The sequence below is a fragment of the Canis aureus genome, chromosome 1 (genome assembly GCF_053574225.1).
Source record: "Canis aureus isolate CA01 chromosome 1, VMU_Caureus_v.1.0, whole genome shotgun sequence".
Taxonomy (NCBI): Eukaryota; Metazoa; Chordata; class Mammalia; order Carnivora; family Canidae; genus Canis; species Canis aureus.
The window spans coordinates 108,371,147-108,398,769 of record NC_135611.1 but is presented as its reverse complement, the minus strand read 5'-3'; the positions used below and the strand labels follow the sequence as shown (position 1 = coordinate 108,398,769).

General features: G+C 59.6%; 1 protein-coding gene across 1 annotated transcript; it reads right to left on the bottom strand.

Annotated features, from left to right (window-relative positions):
* Positions 1-4,005: 4,005 nt before the first annotated feature.
* On the bottom strand, positions 4,006-24,766 carry LMTK3 (lemur tyrosine kinase 3). Its single transcript, XM_077846576.1, has 16 exons — positions 24,655-24,766; positions 22,603-22,715; positions 21,562-21,695; positions 21,157-21,307; positions 20,551-20,627; positions 19,959-20,077; positions 16,051-16,138; positions 15,604-15,752; positions 15,051-15,135; positions 14,850-14,971; positions 14,540-14,689; positions 11,430-13,954; positions 8,375-8,790; positions 7,113-7,248; positions 6,582-6,719; positions 4,006-4,170 (listed from the first exon to the last, which is right to left on the bottom strand). The coding sequence occupies exons 2-16, from the start codon at positions 22,676-22,678 to the stop codon at positions 4,154-4,156; spliced, it is 4,383 nt and encodes a 1,460-aa protein (XP_077702702.1). The 5' UTR covers positions 22,679-22,715; positions 24,655-24,766; the 3' UTR covers positions 4,006-4,153.
* Between the last annotated feature and the right edge of the window lie 2,857 nt (positions 24,767-27,623).

Below are 27,623 nucleotides of genomic sequence, written 5' to 3'. Positions count from 1 at the left end.
GCCTTGGACCCCTCCTTTCTTGGGGTCGGCAGGGCTGAGGGGCTTGGGCTAGCCAGCCAGGTGGCCCATGCATGCCAGGGGCCAGGAGCTCCAGTCTTTGCTGGGAGCTCTTATGGTACATGAGGAACATGCTGTCAGAGGGTGCAGCCACGGGGGCGGGGAGCGGGTCAGCTCCCATATCTGTCCCTTCTGGTTTTACCCTGAGCTTGCAGGCCAGGGTAAGGGAGGGAGGAGTATAATGTGGCATCAGTGGGTGTGGAGTTAGGATGGCGTGGCATTGAGCATGCAGGTGGGCACAGGTTCTGGGATGAGGCCCAGCATTTGTAAGTTCTGGATTTTACTTGACAACCAGGAGCTGCACAGGTGCTGGTGCTCCCCACTGCTCTCACCTGGCTTGCGTCTTGGAGGGCGGCAGGTAGTATCTGAGGGGTTATGAGTGAGGCCAGTGCTTGGAAGGGGAGTAGAGAGCTGTACGAGCTGTAGGGCGACCTACTGTGGGAGCACAGGGGATGGATGAGCCCGGAAAAGAGGAGGCAGGCCTTGCCGACTAGCTGTCCCTGGGGCTCGGCAAGGGGTTGCTGGTATTTGAAGTGGGCTGGGTGGGAGTGTGGGATGGGGGTGGAGGACTTGGGGCCAAGAGGCTAAGACTGTGGTCTGGTTGAGCCAGTTTCTCAGCCACCAGACTCTGGTCCTCTGGGGACTTTACACCAAGCAAGGATAGCTCTGGGAACCTGCGTTATTATATCTCCTGTCTGGGGAATCAGCCTCTGAAGTGCAAGATCTGCTTTCCTTGAGGGCGAAGGCTTGAGGAGTTGGGGGGCCCCTGAGCCCCTTCCAGCTTGGGATATGCTTGGCTTCCCCAAAGAACAAAGGCACAGAGATCCTGAGGGGGGTGGGTTGGCAGGGTGGGAGACCCTGTGTCACTCTCCTATGGCCAGATCTGTAGTTGAGATTTGAGTGCGAGAACCCACAAAGTTGGGCAGGCCCCGGGACCAGGTCAAGTTGAACGGGAAGACTGCCCCATAGTTCCTCCCTCCCACATGCTGTGTCTTCAAAGGGTCCAACCCCTAGCTGAGTGCTCCTGGTGGTGTGGCAAGCACCCCAAATCTTGGGCCCTTGGCCTCACCTGCTCCAAGCACCGCCCGCCCCAAGTACCATAACGATGCTGCCACTCTTGAAGGTGGCCCTCTTCTCTGTCCTGCAAAAACCCTTGGACTACAATTCCCAGCAAGCTGTGCGGTGCTGGCCACCCTGCCAGTGGGAGAACCAGTCTCAAGGTCTTCTGGGAGTTGTAGTTTCCCAAGGCTTCAACGTGGGGCTTACTGTAGCCCGGTCTCCTACCCTTGTGTGCACGTTGGGGAGAGAAGCCCTTGGCCACTTCAATCGCCAGGCACTGATGGGAGATGGAGTTCCCAAATGAAAAGGGAGTCATCAGCCCAAGGAAATGAGATCTCTGGGTAAATAGAGGGTCCCATCACTGCCTCACTCTATCCTGCCCTCTGGGGCGTGGAGCCATAGGTACTGAGTACTCACTAGTTGGGTTGGCAGAGTGGCCTGGAAAGGCATTGCGGGCCCAGGGAACAGCATGAGCGGAGGCAAGAAGAGTCATGCTGCAGTGGAGTAACCAACCGAGGGGCTTGTGTCCTTGCATGGTGGGACTGGGGAGGGAAGTTGATAAGAGGTGGGAGGCAGACCTGATGGTCGGGAGCGCAATCCACCAGGATAGGGACTTTGGATGTATTTTTAGTTGATGGAAGCCATTCAAGGGTGTGGAACAGGCATGCGACATATTTGGATTGAGGCTGCTGTAGGAGGGGCCTCAGGCTGCTGCCAGAGAATAATTTGGAGCTGAGTCAGGGCAGCAGCAGGGAGGTGCTGAGCACCTCAGTTAGGACGCTGAGCAGTTTTACTCTGGGGGCAACAGAGGAGCCAGCAGGATTTACTGAGTGCGGGACCAACTCCAGGATTCTAGGCTTGAGCCACTGGTGAATGGCAAGGTCATTTATCGAGCCGGTCGGAGAGGGAGTTTTGGAGGTGGGGAGTGGGGCGTTGGTGGTTCTGCTTTGGCCAGCTTAAGCTGGAATTGCCTGTGCAACGTTCCAACCAGACTCATCCCCTGAAAATTGTCCTTGAGTTTTAGCCCCAAATCCATCTCCCCCAAAGACTCAGAGTTCTAGCTGCCAGCTCCCACCTCTCCCAGGACCCCAAATTCCCAACCTCGTTGTTACAGGTTCAATCATATCAGCCTGAAATCAGTATGTTGAAGTCCTGACCGCCCCCGTATCTCAGACTGTGGTCTCATTTAGGAATCGGATCATTGTAGATGCAATCAGGATGAGGTCATTAATGTGGGCACGGATCCAGTGTGTCTAGTGTCCTTATACAGAGAAACTTTGAACCCACAGACACACACACAGGGAGAAAGCACGTGAAGGTGAAGGCAGAGATTGGGGTGATGCTTCTACACACTAAGGAGCACCGGCAGCTAGGCGAGTCATGGAGCAGATTCTCCCTCACAGCCTCAGAAGGAACCCATCCTGCGGATGCCTTGATCTTGCATTTTCACCTCCAGAATGGAGATGGTGTCCGTGGCTTAAGCCACCAGATTTGTGACACTTTGTCAATAGCAGCCTTAGTGAACTAATATAGCCCTTCTCCTTCAGACCCAGGAGTCCTGCCCTCAAAACCAGGGGTCCTGGCCCCCAGCCCCCTCTCCTCCCTCAGACCCAGGAGCCTTGGTTCCATCAGCACCCACCCTGGGCAGGTGTGTCCTAAGATCAGCTCAAGCACCCCACAGTGGCTCTGAGGCAGAACCTAATCCTCACTCTCCCTTTCTCCATCCCCCAGACTTAACAAGTGACCCTAATGCCTTCATCACCTTAATTCCTAAGCCAGGAGTCCACAGCATCCCAGCTGGGTCCACACTCCCGGCCCCTTCCGCCACTCTCATCCAAACTGGTACCAAGGGGAGGGGGGGTGCAGGTTGCAGCCAGGAGATCAGATACACGACAGACTCGTCAGAGGAGAAAGAGAGGGAGGTAGAATCAGTCCGGAGCCCCGGAGAAACGGAGAAAAAGAAATCGAGACAAACAGACACTGCAGAAAGACATAACGAGGCAGGCAGGCGACAGGGAGGCACGGAGAAGGAGAAACATGTACAGATGGAGAGACTCAAAGAAACAGAATAAGGAGGAGGACCCCAGAACTCGGGCCAGGTGGGGAGATGGAATCCCACGGGAGGTGGGCGCTCACATGCAGACACAGGTAAACTGAGGCACAGCCACCGCGGGCGGTGGGGACACAGGGCAGCACTGTTCTGAGGTGTGTGGCGTGTGGCCAGGAGCCACGTGGGTGCTGGCGGGTCATCCCTGAGCACCCCGGGGGGCGCTGGGACGGCCTCTGGCCAGCGCCGCAGCTGTGCGGCGGCCACACGGCTCGTCCCACCAGCCTCGCGGGCTCCGGCCGCCTCTTAGCCGGACTCGGTGCTGCCCCCAGCGGGCGGAGCGGGGAGCCAGAGGTGCGAAGCCGCAGCCGGGCCGCTGCGCCGCGCGTCCGCCTTCCTGAGCCTCGAGCTGCCCATCTGCGAAGCGGGCGGCCGCCGGCGACTTCTCCGGGACCCTCCCCCGATCTTTGCCCCGAAACACGCACAGGCCCCCGCATTCCTCCAAAAAGTTGTTTTTGTCTTTTTTAAATAATGTGAAAATGCCACGCGAAGGTTTGAACCAGAGGCCCCTCCAGGGGCCGGGCTGGGGCGGGGAGGGGAGACGCGAGATGGGGGGTCCAGGTCCCCGAAGCCTGCAGCCCCTCGCTGGGGCCAGGAGTGGGTAGGAGGGGCCTCCGCTGTGCCGAGGGGCTCCAGGCCCGAAAGAGTTCAGTTCAGTTCCAAGAAAGGCGGCTCTCCAGGGAGGGATGAGGGGCTTCCTGCCTCATTTGGCACCGAGGGGGTCGGGGGGCTCGGGGGAGCCGTCCGGAGGGCTGGGGGGTGGGGGGCCAGGGCCTCCCGTTTGGCACATGGTGGGGGAGGGGGAGGGCCCAGCCTCAGGAGCCTCCCCAGAGGCGGTGTCTGTGGTGGTGGCAGTGGCTCCGTCGTCCACAGAGGATTCTACTCTCAACCCCTCTTCTGGGGGTGCAGGAGGGTGGGGTCTTCGGGGAGTCAGTTCTCCACGGGGCCTGAGAAGGAGGGAGTGGAGAGAGAAAGTTACTGGGCAGACAGGCTCATGGCTCTGTTTCTCTCTCTCTCTCTCTCTCTCTCAGAGTGAAAGTGGAGCCCTCACCCAGGCCCACAGGGCCCCAGATAATCTGTTCTGTCCCACTTCTGTCCACACCTACACCATCCCCCCTCACTCACTCCTCTCAGGCCACGCTGTCCTTGTTGTTCCTCCTCGGCTCCAAGCACAGTCCTACCCCAGGGCCTTTGCATGGCAGTTCCAACCACCTGGAATGCCCTTTCCTCATCCCTTCCCCTGTAAGGCAGGCTCCTTCCTCAGAGGTCTTCCCTGGCCCTTCTCAGTCAAGAAGTCAACATTTTACACCCCCACCTCCACCCCCCAGTCACTCTGGTTATTCTCCTTCATGCTTCTCCCCTGAGACAACCCTAGTCATTGTCTGCTAGCTGCCTGTCTGCCTGCCTCTCTAGAGTAAGTTCAGGGAGGATGGCCCTGTGCTTGGTCACTGCAGCATCGCCAGCGTCCAGCACAGGGCCTGAAAGCGCCCTCCCACCAAACTGCCCCATGACCCCTCCTATCCCAGTGGAACGAAAGCCCCCACCCATTCCACAGATCCAGAAAACCAAGGTCTGTGGGATGGAGGATCTCACTGCAGGCCACACCCGCCCAGCCGCAGCACAGGTATCTGCGGGCGGAGGGAAGGGATTTGGGGTTTCACAGGACTGGGCCCTCCCTCTCCTCTCCTAGTGAAGTCATCTTGGCACGCTCGCCCTGCTGGCCTCAGCCCTGACTCACCACTTGGCAGTGTCCCCATGTCCTGGAACCCACCCCACGCTGTCCTCATGGAGGCCTCAGAGAAGACCTCTGGGAGGAAGAGACATTTGAGGTGGAACCTGAAGATGTAGCCAAATGAAGAGTCTGCCCTTGGCCCTGTCCTTCCTGCCCTGAACCCTGCCTGTACTCTCCTCTCCCTCCTGGACCCTGGCACCGGCCTCCTCTCCAGCCTCCCAGCCTCCAGTTGGCCCCCACATGGCCCCGGAGGGGATCTTCCTATACCAGCAGCTGGTGCTGTCCTTTCCCTGGTCACAGCTGACATGGCTCCCTAGTGCCCCCAGGACAAAGTCCCTCTCTTCAGCCCACCCACAAGCCCTGCATGGTCCTCCCTACCCCCTCCCCCTGCCCCACTCCCTAAGTAACCCCCAGACACACACGCCTCCCTTCTGTTCCCTGAACTGGCCAAGGTCTCTCCTGCCTCAGGCCCTCGTGCAAGCTGTTCCATCTGCTAGCACACTGTCCCCTTCCCCTTCACCTAGTTAATGACAGTCAATCCTTCGAGTACCTGATGAAGTGGCACTGCCAAACAGACAGACAAAGCCCGCTCCCCTTGCCATTTGCTTCTCCAGCAACCCTGAGTTTGCACTTACTCATTTACTGCCAGACTGTGGGGTCAGTGTCTGCGGGTGGGGTAGGGTAGAGGAAGGCTCGTGGATCTTGCCCCACTCGGAATCCCCTGCGCCCAGCACAGCACCTGGGCTTAACCAACACTCAGTGGCCATCTACTTCCCTAAGTACGGTAAGAGCTACCAGTTAGAGACCACTGCTGCATGCATGTCCAGGCTGGGCTGGGCTGTGTGTATGTGTGTGTGTATAGGATTAAACCATTTAATCCCCTCAAGAATCTTAGGAGTTAGATCTTGTGATCATCACCACTCCACAGATGAGGACACCGAGGCACAGAGAGGCAAAGGGACTTGCCCTGGGTCACACGGCCAAGGAGTGGCAGGGCCAACGACTGGACTCCACCATGATTTGGGGGAGGAGGAATGCGACCCTCCCTGAAAGGGGCAGGTTGCACCTTCCACCTTCTCAGTGCTATGCTCTGGGAACACCTGTGCTCGCCAGCCCCGCGCAAGCTGTGCATCCGGAGGTATTCTCCGGAGCGGCAGCAGGAGGCAGCAGAGAGCCCGGAGCGAGGATTCTATCGGTTCAGATGGGCAAGCACAATGTAGGGCGCATATAAGGACTTGTTACTACTACTAGTAGTACTAGTAGTACTGTTGTTGTGGTTATTGCTAGGAACTCCCTGACCATGTTCCGGTTCAACTAGCCAGCTCTGAGCACACTGGGTTTCCTCTCCCTGACTCTGGTCAGCCTGTGCCCCCAAAAGGATGTGCGATCAGGATCTGACAAGTGCCAGGCAAGGGACGGGGCCAAGATGGGCAAGATCCTGAGGGCATCCTCCCGGAAGGGCAAACAGGCTCAGGGAAGGGGCGTGACTGCCCCGGTCTATCTGTGGGGCACTGCCTGGGTTGAGCTGGTTCCCGAGCTGGATGGGGAGAGAAAGGCAAGGAAATTCGGGGATGGGGACGGAGAAAGGCAGAGGCGGGGCAGGCCCGAGGGTCTGAAGCACCGTACCTGCGGGCCGGGCGTCGGGGGCCCGGGCGGGAGGCCCCGGGGTCTCCAGCGCAGGCGAGACGGAGAAGCGGGAGAAGCACAGGGGGGGGCCGGGTGGGGGGAGGAGGGGGAAATCCTCCGCCCATTCGAAACTGCCTCCTAGGGGTGGGGGGTGGTGAGGAAAGAAGAGGGGAGGACGCGGTCAGACCCTCCGGCACTTCTGGAGCCGCTTTTAGCTCTAGACCCTCCTCAGGCACCTAAATCTCGCGGTCTACACCGTGGGCGGCGCCTCAACACCCCGCCCCGCCCATTCAGCCCCGCCCCCAGGCCTGGCCTCACCACTGTCCTCCTCCAGACCCTGCCTCTCTCTTCCCCTCCAGGCCCCGCCCAGACCCCGCCCCCATCGGGCCCCGCCCCTCCTCTCTTCCCCGGCAGGCCCCGCCCCGTCGGGGCCCGCCCCATCTCCTCCCCGCCTCCAGACCCTGCCTCTCTCTTCCCGTCCAGACACCTCGCTTCACCTCGGCCCCCTCCAGGCCCCGCTCAGCCCCTTACCAAAGCCGCTGTCGTTGCTGGGAAACCCATCTCCGGGGGTGGCGGGGTGGGGAGGCGTCGGGGGCGCTGGAGGCGTTGACGGGTCCGTGTCCCCCTCGGGGGGGCCCTGGACGCTCAGCTCGTTGGTTGGCGTCTCCTATGGAAGTGGATTAGGGGGCGCACCGTCACATCCCATCCACCGTATTCCCAACGGGCAACACGCCTGCTAACGTTTCAGGGGCTTCGGGTACCCCAATTTACAATCGCAGTCTCTGAGAAGGCGGTTGGAGCCCCTGATCTGCCTTGGAAACCTCAGGTCATCCCTTAAATCCACCCGAGGCTCCTCCCTCGACCGCGGACTCCCGCCCACAGCTAAGTCCCCCGCCGCAGGAATTCTCTCCTTGCTTCTTTAGGCGACGCTTCCACGGGAGCCCCCAACCCAACAGCATCTCCATACGCCCCGCCTTGTCTCCATGACCCCTAACTACCGATATCTCGGCCGCAGGCGTCCGAGTTCAGGGCGCGGAACTACGGCCCCGACGGTCCTCCACACCCCCACCCCATCCTGCGCCTTCGACCCCCCCGCGACCCAGCCCCTGAGCCCTGCCCTCTGAAGTCGCCCCGCTCCCGCCCTCCACCCCCCACCCCCGTCCGTTTGCTTAGTGGCCCGGGCCAGCCTCATCTCAGGACCTCAGCCCGGTGCGCCCCCTCCAGGTCCACCCGGGCCCATCCACACCCGTCTAGCCCCCGTCCGCAAGCATCATCCCGCCCTTTCCTCTCCCTTTTCAACACCATCCTCTCAGCCCTCGTTACTCCTCGCACGATCCCCAACCCACGCACTGGGTCCCGCCGCAGTTCATGAGCTCTGTCTCTCTCTGAACCCGCTTCTGAACTTAGTATCGGAACCCCAAGCCGCGTCTCTTCAGCCCTACCTGCAGCCTCGCCAAGGCCCGCCCTAGCGGGTCAAATCCGCTGCCTCCCGAGCGCTGGAGCGCGGGTGGGCGGACCCCGCCCCAAACCACGCCCCAATTCTCTCAGCACCTTCTCCCCAGCCTCTCCGGGCTCCGCCCTCACTAGCAGGTATCTCCCTCCCACCCCTAACCTTCCAGCACCCTCCCCACAGGCCGCACCCTCCCCCTCACTCCAGGCCCCAAGTCCCGTCCAGTCCCCCCGCCACACTCCCCCACGCTCCCCCCCCGCCCCCCGCCCCGGCCCCGGCCTCACCAGGATGGCTCCTCCTCCCCAGACCCCGCCCCGACCGGCCCCGCCCCGCGGCCGCGCACCTGGTCGAAGAGGTAGACGGTCACGTCCCCGTGGAAGGAGACCATCTTGCGCTTCCTCTCCAGCTCGCTGTCCTCGGGCTCGTCGGCCCCGCGCGGAGACTTGAGCAGCCCCCGCAACGGGCGGGCCGCGTCCGCGTCGGCGCTGCTCACCACGACGGGCACCGGGGCTGCCCGCGCCCTCCCGGGGCCCCGCGGCCCCGCCGCCGCGCCCGACGCTGATGCCTCCTCGTCCTCCTCCTCGTCCTCGTCCTCGTCCTCCCCGTCCTCCTCCGCTGGCCCCGGCGCCCCCGCCCCGCCGGCCTCCCCGCCAGCCGCCCCGGCGTCCGCGCCCTCCCACGGGGGTCGCCGCGGGCCCGGCCCCGGGAACGGCGTGAGCGTGAGCGGCGGCAGCGCCAGAGAGAGCCGCGAGAGCTTGGCTGCGAGGGGAGAGACCCGGTGAGCCCCTGCTCCCGGGGAAACTGAGGCATGCCCTCCTGCCCCGCTGTGTGTCCTCAGGTCATCTCAGGCCACAGTATGGGCCTCAGTTTCCCCTCTTGTGAACCCAAGGGCTGCTCCGGGGCCTTTCTCCACGCAGAGTAGGAGAGATCTTCCCCCTACACCAGGGGTTAACCCTCTCCACGACTCCCCAGAGTCCACATCACAAAGCCCCAACTTCTCTCTGCCACCCACCAGGCCCGAGTGCCCTGACCCTGCTGACCTCTCCAGGCTCTGTTCCCCAACTCATTCTGACTTGACCTCCAGCCAGTCACTTGGGCCACCTCCCTGTGCCTCCCACCTCTGAGCCTTTGCTTAGGCTGTTCCTTCTGCCTGGAACTTCCTTTCCTAACTCAAGTCCTATTCACCCCCTTCCTCTGTCTGGGCTTTCCAGCCTTCAGGGGCCTCCCAGAAGGTCACCCGCTCTGCACCCCACAGCACCAAGCACCGCTCCTTCCAAGCAGCTGATCTCAGTGTGTAACTGTCCTTCTGTGGCAACGTCATTCGTGTTTGCGTTGCCACAGAGCAGACTTGACTTGGGCTCCTGCTGGCTGCATCCCCAGCACGTAGAAGTACTCAGGCAATAATCGTGGGATTAATGAATGAATGTTCCCTGCTATGTGATGTTGACCAAGGTCCTCTCCCTCTCTGGCCCTCAACTGCCAGATAAAATTGGGGCGTCAAACCATCTCCAGGGTTAGACGCCCCAAAGCCTCTCTGATCTCAGCTTGCCGGAAGGTAAGGACTCCAGGTCCCTGGAGGAGGAAACCTGGCTTCAAATCCCAAGCCTACCCTGCTGGCTTGCTGTGTGCCCAGGGGCAAGTAAATCCACCTCTTTGTGTCTCTGTCTCCTCACTAGTAGATTAAGAGGGGCCACTCATCCCTCCATTAATGTATAAGAAAATGGTGTGACAGGGCCCTGTGGGGAACAACGGTGGGGATGACAGGAGGGTCAGGGCAGAGCGGGGAGAAAGACTGGATGTGGATCGGGTCACTCTCCTCCCTTCATTCACTCCATTCCAGCTTCACTGGCCTTCTGCTGTTCCCCGAGCATGCCAAGATAGTGCCCATCTCAGCGCCCTCCACCCGAAACACCCTTCCCCCAGATATCCACCCAGCTTACTTCCTTCACATCTGCTCAAAAGTCACCTCCTTGAGGCCTTCCTTGACCATCCATCTCAGGGCGAAGGGGTTGGGGGCTGTGAGGGAGCTCTCAAGGAGCTCTCAGGAAGGACAGGGTGATAGCCTTTGGAAATCAGGAAGGCTTCCCAGGGAAGGGGAAATTTGAGTGGGGTCTTGAAGGATGAATAGGAGTTCATGCATTTTTTTTTTTTAAAGCAGGCTATTCCCAGCATCTTCCCACCCAACCACATCCTCCCCGCCTCCCCCCACAATCCTCCGAGGCATCTTAGCTGCTCATCCCCTGACATTTTCACGCTGTCTGGGGCCTTCCCTGACACAGCTGGTTGCAAATTCCCCACATCAATCTCAAGGAAGTGATAGTGTCCTAATACCATGGACTGTAAGGATGGAAAATTCTGTGCCCAGCCCCATTCCTGACATCTCCCTCCTGAGCTGCAGGCTTCTCTGGCAAACAGAGATGATAACCTTTTCCTCAATGGGGGCTGTGAGATTGCCAGTAAAAACCAGGGCCCAGTCCTTTATAACTTTCATACCACTACTTAAGGCCTCTGGGTGATTCTGGTGGAGCCACAGTGCCTGTGTCCCCATCTGAACAGGGGCCATTTAGCTTTCTCTTAAGTCTACCCCCCCTCTGTGACAACACACTTTCTGTGTTCCTACCAAAACTCAGTTTCAGAAGACATTTCTACAGTTTTCAGGTCACTGCTACCATCGTTGGCGGGGGTGGGGGTGGGGTGTCTGAAGCTCCCCAGATCCCAGTTTGGGGCAGCCCAGGGCCTGGCACACAGGAGGCCTGGCACACTGCATGGATGCCTCCACTTGTTGGCAAGTTTAAACCAGAGATCACACGCTGGCCGCCCAGCCCACAGAGAAGGTCCGTGTGAATCGGCTTCAGCCATTAAAACACGCAGAACTCTGGTTTAAAAGGGAAAAGCAGCACATTTGGCAACGCCAGGTGGGCAGTCCTGACTGGGGCTGCATTTCCTTCCCCAACTCCCACCCAGCCACTCCCAGACGACGTCATTCATTTCCCAATACTATCTGGCCCCCGTGGTCCTCTGAGTTTGAGACCCGGGGTCTAATGGAATTGGGATCAAAGCAGGCGCTCGGGTGTGCCAGGCTGCGCTAGAGGCTTCAGAAGTCCTAACCTTCTCAAGCCTCTCTGCCCTATTAGGCAGGTGCTATCCTCATCATCCATTTTTGGTGGGAAACCGAGGCACAGATATGCAAGGTCACTTGTCCAGGGCCACAGGGCTAGAGAGGGGGCAGAGCCAGGATCTGAGCCCAGACGGTGGGGCTCCAGGGTCTGTGCTCACTATTGCCAGCCTGACCCGTCTGCTCCCCGGAAGCCTGAGACTCTCAGCTCAACTGTACGTCTCGGAAGGAGCCAGGCCTTGGCCCCCAACCTCGCTCCCCTTGCTCCCAACAGCCTCCTCACCTTTGATCTGCTCGCTGTTCCCCTGAGGAGGTCCCAAGTCCAAGAACAGTCGTGGCATCTCGGGGCCCTTCCTCTCGGGTTGGGGGGGGTCCCCGTCTGTGCTGGGTGCTGTGTCTCCGCCGGCCCTGCTGTCTGGGGCCCCGGGCTCTCCCTCGGATGCCACCTCCGGCCTGGCTTTCTGGGGCGCTGGCTCCGGCCTCCTCGGCTGTGCCTCCGGCGGTGGCGGCGGTGGCGGTGGCGGCTGTGGCCTCGTGCTGTCTGCCCATCCGGCCTTTGCGTCCACGCCGCTTCCGAGGCCGCCGCCGGGGGCCATCCCCGTGCCCACTGGGGCTCGGCCCCCACTCCCGAGGTCCGGCCTCCCAACCCCGGGGGCTCTCGGTGCCCCCCCAGTCTCGGGGGCTCTCCTCTCGGTCCCGGGCTCCAGCACCCCGCTCTTGGGGGCTGGGCCAGTGGGGCCAGGGACTGTCTCCCCGCCGTTCCGGGACAAGGCCACTGCGCCGGGCTCGGGGGCTCTCTCCAGCAAGGTCTCTGGGGCTGGCACCCCACTCTCGGGTGCCTTCTCCCAGGGCCCTGGGGCTCTCCGAGGCCCAGTCTCCGGCAGCCTCTCCGTGTTCCTGGGGGGTCTCAGGCCCCCATCCTCTGACACCTTCTTCTCGATCTTTGAGGCTGTCAGTCCCCCATTCACCAGCACTTTCTCTTCTCTCTCGGGGGACCTCAGCTCCCCATTCTCCAACACTTTCTCCTCCCTCCTTGGGGGTGTCACCTCCCCATTCTCCAGCACTTTCTCCGGCACTTTCTCTTCTCTCTCGGGAGTCCCGGGGGCCCCATTCTCCGCCACCTTCTCCTCGATGATGTCCGGGGCTCTCTGGCCCCCGTTCTGCACCGTCACCCCGTTCATGGGGAGGCTCGGCTCCTCGTTCGGGCTTGGGGCTTTCTTCCCGCTGCCCAGGACTGTGGGGTCCCTGCTCGGGCCCTGGACTTTCTCTCTGTTCCCGGGGCCTCTCCCCACCTTCCTGGGTCCCGTCTCTCGGGGGTTTGCCCCCTTCTCCCCCAGGAGGTTCCTTGTCACGTCCTCCCGCAGGGACATCAGGAGCTGCTCGGTGCTCACTTGAACTACAAAGGTCGGCTTCTCCCGGGTCCCCGGCAGTGGGTGGGGACCCGGGTCTGGGGGTGGCCGGGGCGCTCCCGGGTCGGGGGGCTCGGGGGGAGCCCGCGGTCGAGGGACCCCTTCCTCCTCGGCTGCCCCCCCGCCGGGGAAGGCTCCCTCGGGGGAAAAAGGGGTCTCGGTCTCGTAGCCGCTGTCCCCCGGCTTGGGGCCCGGAGATGACAGGCCGGAGCCGGGACTGGCCACGGCCGAGGGAGGGTCGGGGGACACGGCTGGGTCCGCAGGGGCCCGGGGAGGTGGCGGCGGGGGGGGGGGAGCGGGAGGTGGCCCCCGCCCGGGGTACTGGGGCGCCGCCGCCCCCATGAGGGGGTCCAGAAACTCGGGGGGGGCCGAGGCGGGGGGGGCCAGGGGCAGGTCGGCTAGGGAGCCCCGCTCTGCCCGCAGGGACGAGTCGTCCTCGGGGGGATGCGGGCAGCCAAGAGCGGGGTGGCCCCCCCAGCCAGCCACGGCGTCCCCCCGCTCCAGGGGCAGACAGGAGCAGGCCCCCTCCCGGCTGCACAGGGGACAGGGCAGCGGGCCCCGGCGGCTGGGGCCACCCCCGAGGCTGCTGCTGTCCTCCCCCGGGGAGCTGCCCTCCTCCTCCTCCTCCTCCTCCTCTGCCCACGGGGCAGTACCCCGCTCCCCCAGCACCTCGGCGGGGTCTCCCGCCAGGGTCTCCCCGGCACCTCGGCCCTCGGGGTCCCAGCCGCTCAGGAGGAAGCTGCCTGATGCCGAGGACTGGGCGGGGAAGGGCCGGGCCGCAGGGAAGAGGGGGGAGGCCCAGGTCTCGGACACCAGCTGGGGCACCTCGGAAGGGGCCTGGGAGGCCTGGGGGGCAGGCACTCCTGGGTCCAGGGGGTCCCAGTCATTGGGGAAGAGGGGCTCAGGCGGGGAGCCGTGCTCCTCAAGGCGGATGTAGTACTCGCTGCTCACGGAGGGGCTGCGGGCACTGATGACGGGCAGCACGCTGGGCGTGGACAGCGCCTCGTAGAAAGGGTTGGATGGGTTGGCATGGGGGGCCGGGGGCGCAGACGCCGGCTGCCAGGGGGGCGCTCCCCCACCGCGGCCAGCTCCCCGGCGTGCCTTCTCCCACAGGCATTCGAGGTTGAGGCCGCGGCTGCTCTCAGTAACCGTGAGCACATCATCAGGGTCAGCCCCGGGAAAGCCATCCAGGAGGGGGAATGGTGAGGAGAGGGTGCCTGGGCGGGGCGCGCTGTGCTGCGGGGGCCAGGGCCAGGGGAAGGGACCGTCTCGGGGTGGGGGGGGTGGGGGCGGGGGCCGTGGGGGTCGCTCAGAGAGCAGGTAGGTGAGCTGCAGTTGGAGATCGGAAGCCGAAGGGCGCTGGGCGGGTGGCCGCCAGCAGGACTGCAGGATATCGTACCTGGGGGACAGGGAGGAGGCACAGGTGAGAACAGAAGAGTCCCTGTGTGTGTGTGGGTGTGTGTATGCACACGTGTGTGGAGGGGTCACTGGGGTCAGGGGAGACCCAGAGAGGGAAGAGGACTGATATCTCAAGGGAGGCAGACAGAGAGGAAGATCAAGACCCAGAGAGATGAGGACAGAGCCCCAGGTTTGTGTGTGACAGAGATGCGGCAGCGGGAGGGGGGGCGGTGAAAAACGGGGGACAGCAGGGCAGATGTAAGGGGATGATGGTTAGGTGGTCTTCCTCTCTGGGCTGTTTGCTCTGGAATCAGAGATAAGCAAGCAGCAGGGGTTTTGCTGGAGTGGAGAGACTAGGGTTCTCGAACCAGCGCTGAAGCTCCCCAACTGTTTCACCCCTTCCAAGCAGCAAAAGGAGTGGGGACATGCGCGCTCCACTCTAGGGATTGTGGCGAGTGCTGAGTGAGATTGTGGGTGGTGTGCCAAGAGGTGAGGGACTTTGGGACATCCTGGGATGGGATGGGATGGGATGGGATGGGATGGGAAGGTCAGGGGTCAGGGGTCAGGGGTCAGGCTCTGCCCTCACCAGTAGTCGGCATAGGGCAGCTTGAGCCTCGGCCGGGCCAGCTTGACATGCTGCTGGCGGACCACGAAGGCGAGGACCTCCTCGTCTGACAGGTGGCGGTAGGGCTGAGCCCCAAACTCAAAGAGCTCCCACAGGGTCACCCCCAGGGACCTGCGGGGAGCAGAGGGAGAAGAGAGGTACCTGAGAACCCTGCCCTGCCCCGCCTGGGGGCCTCTCTTCCAGCCTCTGTTTCCGCAGCCGGAACCGTGACCCCTCTTCCACCTTCCTCGCCGCCCCGGCCCCGCGCAGCCCGCAGTGGGGGCCCCCTCACCAGATGTTGCTCTCGCGGCTCTGGTCCACCACCATGAAGGTCCCGTGCAGCTCCCCGAGGAGCTCGGGCGCCGCCCAGCGCAGCGGGATCCACAGGCGCTCGGGGGTCAGGTAGTAGTCCTCCTGGGGGGCGCGCCGGAGCGGGGTCAGGCGGGTGGGGGCCCTCCCCCCGCCCCCCGCCCTGATGGAGGGCGGCCCCCACCTTGTAGTTGCTGTGGGCCAGCCCGTAGTCTCCGATGCGCACGGTGAGGTCGGAGGTCAGCAGGCAGTTGCGCAGGGCCAGGTCGCTGGGGGCGCGGCAAGGACGTGAGGTGAGGAGGGGGCAGCGGGGCGGGGGGGGGGGGGGGGATAGCTGCCAGCCCCGCCCACCGCCCCCGCCCCGCCCCTCTCCCTTCTTGCCATTACTCCTCTTCCCCTGCCCTGATTCCTCCGCCTCCCCAAACCTCCTCCTCTCCTGACTCCTCCCTCTCCTCTGTGACCCCTCCCTCTCCCCTTCTGACCCTTCCCCGCCAAGGCTCCTCCCTCTCTCCCCTGTGACTCCTCCCCTCCCGATCCCGCTCCCTCTCCTGACTCCTCCCTCTCCTCTTCCGACCCCTCCCCTCCGGGGCTCCTCCCCTCCCGACTCCGCGGGCTGCTCGTGCTTTCTCCCCAGGGTTGCGCCCCTTCCCTGTGGCCCCACCTCCCACCCCCATAGCCTCGACCCCTCCCTAAGTAGTGCCTCCACCACCCTCTTCCCCGTGGCTCGCGAGAGCCACCTGTGCACGTAGTTGTGGGAGTGGAGATGTGCCAGCCCGCGGGCGATCTCCAGGCCCATCCTCTGCAGTGTCCGCAGGTCTCGAGGGGGCAGCTCAGGGGATAGGCCCTCAGGGGGTCGCTGGGCCCGGAGGTAACGTTTCAGGTCCCCCTGGAAGGAAGGAGGGGTGGGGTCAGGAACCCACACATCCAGCCTGTCTGAGGCGGGGATGGGGGGCGGCCTCTGCACTCAGTGGGCAGCTCCCCTGAGCCTCAGTTTCCCCTGCTGCTTAGAGGGGCCTAACCACAGAACGCCCCTCGCATGAGTGAGGGCCCATCTACGGCAAGCGCTCAGGAAAGGTCAGCGCACGTCCCGCGTGTTATTGCCAAAGATTCCGGGGACCCTAGGCTTGCTGGCAGCCCCGCAGCCCGTCCAGCCTCCACCCTGCCCTCCCTCCGCAGACCCTCACCAGTTGACAGAACTCCATAATCAGCAGAAAGGGCAGTGTCTCCACACAGACGCCCAGGCACTGGAGGACGTTGGGGTGCTGCAGGCTCCTGGGACCAGAGTGGGGAGGCGGCAGGGTCAGGAAGCAGCCGCTTTCAGCCCGCCACAGACCTTTGTCCCACGCACCCCAGCCTCCAATATGTTGCTCCCACCTCTTTGGTCTCGGTCTCTTCCGCCTCCAGTCTACTGGCCGCACCCCCACACTCAGGCCCCCTCAACACGCACCCTCCCTCCCTCCCCCCCATCTGGAAGGGGGTCAGCCCCACTATCCTCCAGTACCTGGGGGTCCTTGCCCTCCTTCCTCTCCACCTCACCTCTGCTCAGCCCCTTCCCTCCCCACAGCCTGACTGGAGCCTCCTCCTCACCTCCTGGACTCTCTTCTCAGCCTCCTCCCTGCCTCCCTGCCTCTGACCTCTCCCTTGTAGTCTGTCTCTGACATGCCACTCGCCTGCTCACAGCCCTTTGTGGCTCCCCCGCACCGGGGAACAGAGCAAGGCTCGCTGCTGAGTCTTTCCTGCCTTTCCCCACCATGGCTTCTCGCCGCCTGCCCTGCACATCTCCCCAGACACACAGGCACCCACTTAGGCTCCAGGCCTTTGCACTTACACTTCACTCTGTTAGGAGCCCTCCACTCAGCAGAGTTTTCCTCATCCCTCGGGCCTCAGCTTCAACATCATTTCCCAAAGAAACATCACTGCCCCAAGCCCCCTCCTTTAGCCTCACACTGTGGGTAATAGTCAGGCTGGAGGGCCAGCAGGAAGGTTGAATCCTGAGTCCACCTTTTTTTTTTTCTTAAAGTCATCTCTACCTCCAGTGTGAGGTTAGAACTCACAACCCCAAAATCGAGTCACACACTCTGGGGCACCTGAGTGGCTCAGTGGGTTAAGCACTTGACTCTTGATTTCAGCGATCAAGTGGCAATCTTAGGGGCACAGGATGGAGGCCCAGGTCAGAGCTCCATGCTGGGCATGGAGGGTGCTTGGGGTTCTCTCTGTCTCCCTCCACCCCTCCCCGCTCATATGCCCCCTCTCTATATATAATAAATAAATCTTAGAGGCGCCTGGATGGTTCAGGAGATGAGCATCTGCCTTTGGCTCAGGTCGTGATCCCGGAGGCCTGGGATTGAGTCCCACATCAGGCTCCCTGAGTCCCACATTAGGCTCCCAATAGGGGGCCTGCTTCTCCCTCTCCTGTATCTCCGCTTCTCTCTCTGTGTCAATAATAAATAAATAAATAAATAAATAAATAAATAAATAATCTAAAAAAAAAAAAAGAGTCACATGCTTCACTGACTGAGCCAGCTGGATGCCCCCTGAGCCGCACCTTTGCCAGGTGTGAAACCCCAGAGAAATCATTTCACCTCTTCCTGCCTCAATTTTCCTCAGCTGTAAACTGGGGACAGCCACAGTCACCCCACAGCCAGTTGCAGAGAGGAATTTAATGAGACCAGAGAAGAGCCAGCACATAGTGGAAGATCCTCACTATTATTACAGCTTTTATGTGAACATGTTAACATATTGTTTGATTTTCATATCGCCCCACATTCTCCTGCCTTCCCATCTTTGCAGCTGCTCTTCCCTCTGCCTGGAACATGCTTCCCACAATGCTTGTGTGCCAGATCCCTCCCAGTCCACCTCACCTCCCCCCATGATCATCCATAGCTCCCCTCTCTGTCACGTGCTGCCTCACTTCCTCATGGCACCTGCCAGTCTCTGACATTTTCTTCCTTAAATTTCTTTCCTCGTTTATTGCCTGTCTCCTCCACTAGGGGGGGAGCCCCACTAGGACAAGAATTTGGGGCTTTCTGTTCAGGTGCCAAGTCCCCGGTGCCTAGACAGGTGCTCAATGAAAATATGCGCCATGAAAGACTTTACCCCGATACGAAGCCTGGGGTCTGTAGGAGAATTAAAACATTCCAGACTGGGACACCTGGGTGGCTCAGCGGTAGAGCATCTGCCTTTGACTCAGGGCCTGACGCCAGAGTTTGGGATCAAGTCCCACATCGGGCTCCTGCAGAGAGCCTGCTTCTCCCTCTGTCTATGTCTCTGCCTCTCTCTTTCTCTCTGTCTCTCATGAATGAATAAATAAAATCTTAAAAAAAAATTCCAGGCTTGTACCCAGGGCCTGGCTCAGAGGTAAGTGTGCAGTGAGTTATTTTCCCACTGGGGTCTGGCAGGAGGCAGGGGCTACTCGTGTGCTGTAGGGCCAGCACCCAGGCTCACTGCCTGTGTCCAACCTTCTCCCCTTGGGACAACAGTGCCTCCAGCTCCTGCCTGGTCGAGGAATTACGAGACAATGTGGTCATAAACCACTGGGCTGTACTGGGGCCTTGCAAAACAGCTGGAGCTCTGAGTGTGGGCTTTAGGATGGGGGATACCAAAGATTGCTTGGATGCACCCCATACCTACCAATCTGAGCCAAGGTTGGCCGCTTCTGCTATCAAACCCTCCCAGAACCTTGCTGGGCAGGATGATGTTCCCCATTTAATCCAGAGGAAACAGAGGCTCAGAGACATAAAGCAATTCACCTAGGGTCACACAGCTGGTAACCGTGGCAGAGTGGGGACTTGAGCCCAGGTTTCTGGCTCGCTTAGCAAACGTCTGCAAAGGGCAGACCCCCAAGCTGCCAGTGTGGTCCTGCGCTCTCCGAGAGAACTTTCTGTGAGAATTTCTGTGGGAATGTTCTAGATCTGAGCTGTCTAACATGGGAGCCACTGGCCATCTGTGGCTACTAAGCAATTGAAATGTGGTGCATGTAGCTGAGGCAATGAATTTTTCATTTGATTTCACTTTACTTAACATAAATTTAAATAGCCATATGTGGCTAGTGGTTGCCAGGATGGGTCTAGGGAGAGGCAGGCAAATAAGCAAGTAAACAGATGAAATATGTGTTATGAAGAAAATGCACGAATTGGTGTGATGGAGCCTCCCAGGGCCCTCCTTACGTGGAGTGAGTGTGTGTGTGTGTGTGTGTGTGTGTGTGTGCGTGTGTTGGTAAGGGAAGGCCTTTCTGACCAGAGACCTGAGGAGGGGAAGGGAGCCCACTGTCTGGAGCCAGGGGTGGATGAGCCAGGAATATTCTAGGTAGAAGGAACAGTAAGGACAAAGGTCCTGAGGCAGGAAAGAGACTGTTATGGGAAATCAGCGAAGAGGCCAGGATGGCTAGGCCAAGGAGCCCAGTGGCAGGAAAGGAAGAGAGCCAGGCCTTGCAGGGAGTGTGGGCTATACAGAGGAGTGGAACTTTGTCCTGCTGGCAACAGGGAGCCATGGGAGGCTTTAGAGCATGAGGGTAATCAAGTCCAGTGTCTGTATCTCTCAGGGTATACCCACTTTTAAAATCATTTGAAAAAGGTTCTCCGTATACAGATCCTTTCCACGACAGGGCAACTACTACCTCAGGAGGCGTTTATGTAGCAAGTGTTTACCTAGTTCTTGCCTAGAAGTCCTTAGAGCAGAGGGGAGACCAAGCAGGGGAGGGACAGGGTCCTGCCTTCCCAGACCTAACAGCCCAGTAGGATGTTTGGGCTTCCCGGACTCACTTCCTAGATGAAGATTCTGAGGTTCAGGGTGAAGAGGGGCAGGCCTCTAGCTCAGCTTCTGTGCCCTTCCCATCACCCTTGTCACACTGTGCCCCTCATTTCATGTCCCTGGCTCACGGTACTGAGGAGGAACCCAAGGCTTGAGGCTCAGAGAGGCAAATTCTGTCCGCCAAGTCACACAGCCAGGAAGAAGTAGATCCAGGATTCAAACCAGGTTTAACTCCACGCTCTACTCCTCCCACTCCCCCCACTCCCAAATGTCACCTCCCTGAGGTGCAAACCTCCCATCTTTGGGCCTCCACGGCCCTCATCTGCTGAGAAGCCCCCCATACCTGTAGGGCTGAGCTTCTGAGATGAACTTGCGCTGCTCCAGGGGCCCCGCGCTGGCTCGGAGCTCCTTCACCACCACCTGGGCTGGGGTGTAGTCGGAGAATATCTCTCCCAGGATCACCTGGTCAAGGGGGAACCGGAAAGTCAGAGCCTGCAGTTTCCCCAGCCCAGGCCCCAGGACCACCTCCACCCCACTGCGTGGCTTCAACTCCCCCCACTTCTTGCCAGCCTCTCCCTCCAGATCCCACCACCCTTGTCACCCCCACTCCCCCATCAGACGCAGAGTGAGAGACTCACGGGCCCCGAGTCCGATGGATGCAGGGACGGATGGAAGGATGGACAGACGGACGCGTGGAGAGCCAGGTGGCGAGGCAGAGTGGTCAATGGAGTGAGGAGGGAGGCGCTGACTGACAGATGTAGGGGGGTTGGGGTAGGTGGGAGTAGGTGAGGGGCGGACAGAGGTGAGGGCGCTGGGGGGCTGAAGGGCAGGGGACAGATGAGAAGTGGTGGGAGCAGGGAGGGGATGGACACAGAACAGGAGCACAGCCCTGGATTGTATGGATCCCCCTCCCTCCCAGTCCCAGCCCCACTCACCTTCCCAAACCAGCCACTCCCAATCTCTTGTAAGTAGCTGAGATGCTGGCGGCTAAGGCCCAGGGGGGTGGTCATATCTAGGAGGAGGTGGAGGAGGGCAAAAAGGGGAGGTCCCTTAGCCTCTCTTCCCCTCCCAAGTGCCACTGACACCCCCAAACCGCCCCCCCCTGCCAATTCAGTGGCACCTGGGGGGGGGGGTCAAAGCAGATACCAGTCTCTTTTCATCTTTTCATTGGCTGCCCCCAAATTCCCTGATGGATCTCAGCCTCCTCATTGGCTGCCCTCAAGTTCCCAGCATCCAACCCATCCTTCCCTTTGGCGTTTCAAGATCCTGTGACCTGACTTCAGCCTGCCATTGGCTGCCTCTGAGACTGAGATCTAGGCTGACCTCACCACTCACTACCCCATAGGAATCCCCCAGTCTGGCTGTGGATTAAGCAGTGGCTTTCCTGGAGATGATCTCTGACTCCCTTTTGGCCGCCTCCAGGATTCTGTGGCTCCCACCTCTGCCTTTCCCCTTGGCTGCGGGGGACCTCAGCTCCCTGGCCCCCCGAGGGAAGACTCTCCCGTGGGGGCGTGGGATCCTAGTCTAGGCGTGGAGAGTACCTGAGTGTGAAGGCTGCGGGGCAGGCATCGGCAGGGAGACCTCAGCCAGCGGAAGAATGTAGACATCGGGCAGCGACTGTGAGGAGGAGGTCTCCTCCGCCGGGGGAGTGTACTCCCCGGAGCAATCCTCCCCTTCAGGGTTCTCAAACTCCTGGGGGCCGGGAGAGGTGAGGGGTGGGAGAACACAGTGCTGAGACACGACATCATCCTTTTCATCCATGTGTCTCCCCGTCTTTCTTATAACTGTTCCCCGATCTGCATCCCAAGACTCCAGATCTTGCCAGAACTTCAGGCCGGAAGGTGCTGCCAGACTTACTGCCCCTCTCCCCCACCAGCTACCTGGGTTGAGGGGCAAAGGAGACTTGTTGGAGTCTTCCTCCCCACCTGAATCCCCATGCACCTCACCTTGAAGCCGACATCACCCCGTTTGCAACACAGACAGGTGAGGAGGAGAAAGATGAAGGCCAGCAGGCCGGAGCAGGAAATGAGGACCACGGCGTAGGGAGGAGCCAGAGGGGCCCGGCCCAGGGCGAATCCATCTGTGGGCACAGGACTGGGCTGGGGTCCCGGCTTCTAGCCCCAAGCTCCCAGACTCCATCCTGGCCCCCACCCCTCCCATCCTGGCCAGGATTGACTACAACTCCCACAATGCCCTGCAACCAGGGTCTCCTTGGCAGAGGAGCCGGATGGCCCAGGGCATTGTGGGAGTTGTAGTTTGAGGCCTTCTCAGGTGGTTGGGTTGGGGGTGGGGTCCCTCCTCTCACCCCAAGCTAGGACCCCCCCCCATCACCTCACCGCAGGCTTGGATGAATTCCAGTGAGGACTGAGGGAAGGAAGTGTAATAGTGGAGCCTGGTGCTCTCAGAATTTAAAATACGCTCCAACGGGGAGTCTCATTACCCCCTATTTGGGCAAGAGGATGAGCCCCCCAACTGCAGGCGGGGAGAAGATTCCTGCCCCACGCTGGAGCCCTCTAGTTACGGGGGTTGAGGCCTGTCTCTTTTAGGGACTGGTGGAGTACACACACACGTCCTCCGTCCCCAGCCCAAGCCCCTGAGAAGGGAACTCCGCAAGCCCTGGGTCTCCCCCAAAGCTGGAGGCAGCCTCCTATGCTGTGTCCCCCTTAGAAATAGTATTCCTCCCCTCTGCCCCCAATTCTCCCAGAGGCCCCATCCTTCCCAGGCTCCCTGCACACACCTGCACGCACACATGCGTGTGCACACACACATGTTGCCCAAACGGACCCCCTCCCCACCCAGCCCCCAGCCTTCCTCCCACAGGCCCTGCTGACAGAGGCACCGTCGCCGCGGCTGCCCGGGCCCTGGCTCCGCTGCGGGGAGACGCGCACGCAGGTGATGGTGGAGCCGGAGCGCCGCGGACCGACCCCCGGGCAGGCCGGGGTGGGGGTGGGGGGCCGCCGGACAGCCGGATGGCCAGACAGACTCACCGGGGTGGGCCGGGGACGCCAGGCAGCCGGAGGCGGAGACGGCCGCGAGGAGGATGAGGGCGCCGGGGGCAGGCATCTTGTCGAGGATGGAAGGGAGGTGGAGGTGGTGGCGGCTGGGGAGGAGGGGGGGGCGGGCCCTCAGCCCCCAGCCATGGGGACCCGCGCGACCCTGGCCTCCCCCCGGCCCAGGAGAGGGGCAGGAGACGCAGGACAGGGGGAGGGAGGGGCTGCTTACTGGCTCAGGTACCCCCCTCCCCCTCTTTGAAGGGACAGACAGATGAAGGGATGGAGAGGCGGACAGAGGAGAGGAGCTGGGGAGCCGGGGTTGCTGGGGTGGGGGGGAGAGGGTAGGATGGGGGGGGAGAATGAGGGCCCCGCCCCCGAGGGCAGCCAGGATTGGGGGAGCAGAGAGCCTGTCAGAGGAAGGGTGGGAGGAGGGAGGATGGAGGGAGGATGGAGCGTCGTCATGGCAACTGGCTCCCCAGTAGCATTGGCTGCCAGGAGGGAGGGGAGGAGGAGGGACAGACAGGGACCAGCAGACCCTTGTGGGGGGGGGCACAGGGCCCACAGTGCCTGGCCCGGGCACTACTGTGACACGCCACCAGCACGGACACGTGTGCTCCACGCCAAGATGCAGATGTCAGGCACACGCAGCCCACACATGCCTGACACACGTCGCAGAGACCCTCATAGACAAGCACATCACATACAAAGGTGGACAGCCATCGGCAGACGGGGACACGTACACGTCACACACAAAGACGCAGGGACGACGGGCTGCACTGGGTACGTACAGGCAGGCCGGCCCCCGGCACAGATGCACCCTGTCACACAGGAACAGCAAAGCATCACAAAGACCCACACCTGCCACAAAGTAAAGCCCCGAATACACAGACACCCACCCCACAGACAAAGATTCACGCGGACACCACAGGGACATGCCGAGGCACACAGTCACAACACACAGACATCTCGCACATGGGCAACAAAGGACACTCGCAGACACCAGCATGACATACACGGATACACAGACTCTCACACCACACACATACACACAGACATCACTTTCACAGAGACAGACACACACATGACATGCACTAACATAGATACACCTATCACACGCACGAATATCCACAGACACACAGTGGGTGCATGGAGAGACATGTATGTCACCAACACGAAAACACACACAACACACACATATTCACAGGTACTTAAAGGATACACACGGCTCTCACACCCACCCACGCTTGACTTACCTGAACGCATGGACACATGTCACATACCCAGATTCACATCAACCATCAGAACTGGATACATAGACACAACACATTCAAAGAATTACACATGCATACGAAGCTACACAGATCACAGGCAAAAATACCCATAAGTAACATCATACACGGACACACACAGACACATATCGTTTCTAAGTATACTCAGTCATCTGCATTATACATAAACACACAGACACACAACACAGATCCACACATCACATACTTAAACACATGGACAGACCCATTGCAAAGATGCACACATTTCATACAAGGTCACGAAGACACCTTGCCCGTCATTTCCGCACATCACATACATAAATACACCCAGGGACACACAACACCTACTAAGATGCAGACATGCACTACACCTACAAACACGCACGCATCACAAATACCCACATTTCCTACGAGGTTACGCAGCCATGACATAGCCAGAGACGCTTGCTTCATACAAAAGATACATAATCATAGTTTACTTTATTTATTTATTCTTCTGAGCATTTACTCTGCGCCGGCAGCGTTCTCGGCGCTTTACACAACAGCCCTCTGAGGCAGGTGCTTTTATCATCCCCATCGTACAGATGAGGAAACTGAGTCAGGCGAGGTGCGGTCACCTGCCCCAAGGCACACAGCAGGGAAGTGGCAGAGCTGGGGACTGGAACTCGGTCCGACAGGGACACAGACAAAACAGACAAGGACGCACACGTCACGTGCCAGGCCGCCGCCGTCGGGGGGTTCGCACCCCACCCCACAGCACCCCGAGCTGCAGACACACCGGAAGCACCGACTCCCACCCTGCGCGCGGACGTCCCCGCGGTCCGTGAGCACCTGCGATGCGTCCCTCCCGCGCGAGGCCAGGCCGGAGCTGCGCAGCCCAGACGCAGCCTCCCAGCGCACCCGCGGCGGCGACCCGGGCCCCCCTCCCCTGCGCGCCAGCCCCGCCCCCGCCCCCCAGCGGGGGTTCCAAGGCTCCCCCCACCCAGGGGCGCGGCAGGGACGCGCGGCTCACGCACCCCGCGGCGCACAGCCCTCCCCATGGGGTGGGGGAGGGGCTGCCTCTCGGGGTCTCGCTGGGGAAACTGAGGCAGGTTCATCGCGCGAGGAGGCGTGGGGGTTAGAGGGCGCCGGGACCACCCCTGCAAGGTGGACTGACCAGGTGCGGGTAGAGAGAAGGAAACTGGGGGCTGGGGAGGGCGCTCTGAAGATGCAATTAACTGCCCCGGCGGCTGAAGGGCACCGAACCTGGCGAGAGCAGGGGCTCATGGGAAGTGTAGTCCCAGCCCTGAGACCTGTGGGAAATGTAGTTCTGTCTCCGCCAGAAGGGCGGCTGGGGTTCATCGCCTCCCAGAGGGGAAGCAGGAGCAGGAGCCGGCGGCCGGCCGCCTGGATCTTTGGGGACAAGGTGGACAGAATTTTTGAGTCCTAGAGAACGGCAGCGACGGGGTTACAGTCCCAACTCTGTCTCCGGCTCACTCTTCGTGTATTCACGCCACAAACGTTTATTCAATGCCTGCTATGCACTGAGCCCGGCCCTTGGCCAGAGTTTGGGCTTGTGGGAAGGAATGAGTCAAATCTGTCCTCTGCCCTTCAGAGAGAGGGTCGTCACAGGGGCTTTCAGAAGGTCCCCCAGAGTTTTTCAGACTGTGAGCCATCCTGCGATGTGACATCAAGCTTGTGGCTCATGCCCAGAGTTTTGCTGGGAAATGAAATAGAATAAGCTAGAACATAAGCAGAGTGCCTTGATTGCGTGGGGGAAATATCCATGCATGGGATTTTAATTTCTGACAGGTCTCTTATCCGAAACCCCGGGGCCAGGTGTGTTCTGGATTTGGGAATTTTGAGATATTGATAAGGCCGTAGAAATATACGCCGTATGTTCTGAACAGCCTCAGTGCGGTCTGGGATAGGGCTGCCATCACTTTAATATTTCCGTGATGAAATCTGTGGACAGCCCCACTGACGGAGAAGTAATTTAAGATCGTGTATCTGTTTAGGTTGAATTCTGTCTCCAAACTGATGATCAAACTTTCTGGTGTGGGAGCTTTACTGATTTCAAAACCATGGATGGCAGGACACTTCCCACTTTGGGAACTACACTTCCCAAAGTGTGGTTCAGAGTTCCCTGGGAGTCCCCAAGAGCCTGTCAGGGAATCCAAGAGCTCAAAATTGTTTTCTTTTTCTTTCTTTTTCTTTTTTTTTTTCTTTTTACAATTTATTTTTTTAGTAATCTCTACACCCTACATGGGGCTCAAACTCATGACCCCACGATCAAGAGTAGCATGTACCAACTGAGCCAGCCAGGCGCCCCCTAGTATGAAAATTACTTTCATTCTAACACTGACACATTACCTGCCTTTCTCACTCACTCTCCGATGAGTGTACGCTGGATTTTTCCAGAAGCCACACAGCGTGCAGTATCGTGGTAGAATACGTATCACAAGATCACAAGTAGGTACAAGGCACAAATCTTCTGTTGAGCCAAGCATTACAGATATACTTGCAAAATGGTAAAAAACAAACAAACAAAAAACAATGCCACTCTTCTCACTAACTTCATTATTAAAAAAATTTTTTAAGTTTTATTTATTTAAGTAATCACTACAGCTAATGTGGGGCTCGAACTCACAACCCTGGAATCCAGAGTCTCTTGCTCTTCTGAGCCAGCCAGGTGCCTCATTCATTTTGTTTGCTTGTTTGTTTGTCTGGAAAACTTATTATTTTTATTAACGTAGGTTTATATCTTAACACAATGGGTTTATTATTGTCATTTTATTTTTTTTAAGATTTATTTATTTATTCATGAGAGAGAGAGAGAGAGGCAGAGACACAGGCAGAGGGAGAAGCAGGCTCCATGCCGGGAGCCCGATGCAGGACTCGATCCCGGGACCTCAGGGTCACGGCCTGGGCCAAAGGCAGGTGCCAAACCGCTGAGCTACCCAGGGATCCCCCCCTATTATTGTCATTTTAAAATGCGATAATAAATATTGCAAACATTTATCAGTTTTAATTTCTAACATGGTAAATATCAATAGACATAACCCCCAGAAATAATAGCCCTGTGGGGTCCTTCATAATTTTAAGAACGTGAAGGCTTAAGAGCTGCTGCTTTTTGTCTATATGTATGTCCCAGGCACAAGAAAATCATTCATTCATTCATTCATTCATTCATTCATTCACCGTGTCACAGTAAAAACTGAAATACTGTCACTGTCAGGAGAAAGTAACATGAAACTGAAGCCCCGTGGGAGTCAGCCAGAGGAAAGGAGAGGGAACAGTGTGTTTGGACAGAGGGAACTGTGCATGCAGAGAGGAAGGTAGGAGGTGGTTGTTGATGGGGTTGACGTGAGAATGAGTAGTTAGTTTGCTGTCCTCATGGGCCAGGCACTGATGCTCACCCATCTGCACAGAAACCTGCCTAGGGTGAGGTGGCCACTGGGCAAATGGTCACTCAACTCTAAACTGTGCTAAATGCAGGGAATCTGCTGGCTCAGTGGTTGAGCATCTGCCTTCTGCTCAGGGCGTGATCCTGGGGTCCCAGGATCCAGTCCCTCATCAGGCTCCTGGCAGGGAGCCTGCTTCTCCCTCTGCCTGTGTCTCTGCCTCTCTCTGTGTGTCTCTCATGAATAAATAAATAAAATCTAAAAACAAAAAAAACTGTTAAATGCATCAGGGGAGAGGATGAAGGTGTGTGATTTAGGCTGGGGAAGAGTCAGGGGAGGCTTTTCTAGGAAGGTGATGGTAAAG

Excerpts from the sequence above, each read along its gene's own strand:
- LMTK3 (XM_077846576.1), bottom strand. The coding sequence starts at position 22,678 with ATGCCTGCCCCCGGCGCCCTCATCCTCCTCGCGGCCGTCTCCGCCTCC. Across the intron at positions 14,690-14,849 it reads AGCCGCGAGAGCAACATCTG|GTCCCTGGGGGTGACCCTGT; the intron begins GTGAGGGGGCCC and ends TGCTCCCCGCAG. Across the intron at positions 6,720-7,112 it reads CAGCAACGACAGCGGCTTTG|GAGGCAGTTTCGAATGGGCG; the intron begins GTAAGGGGCTGA and ends CCCCACCCCTAG.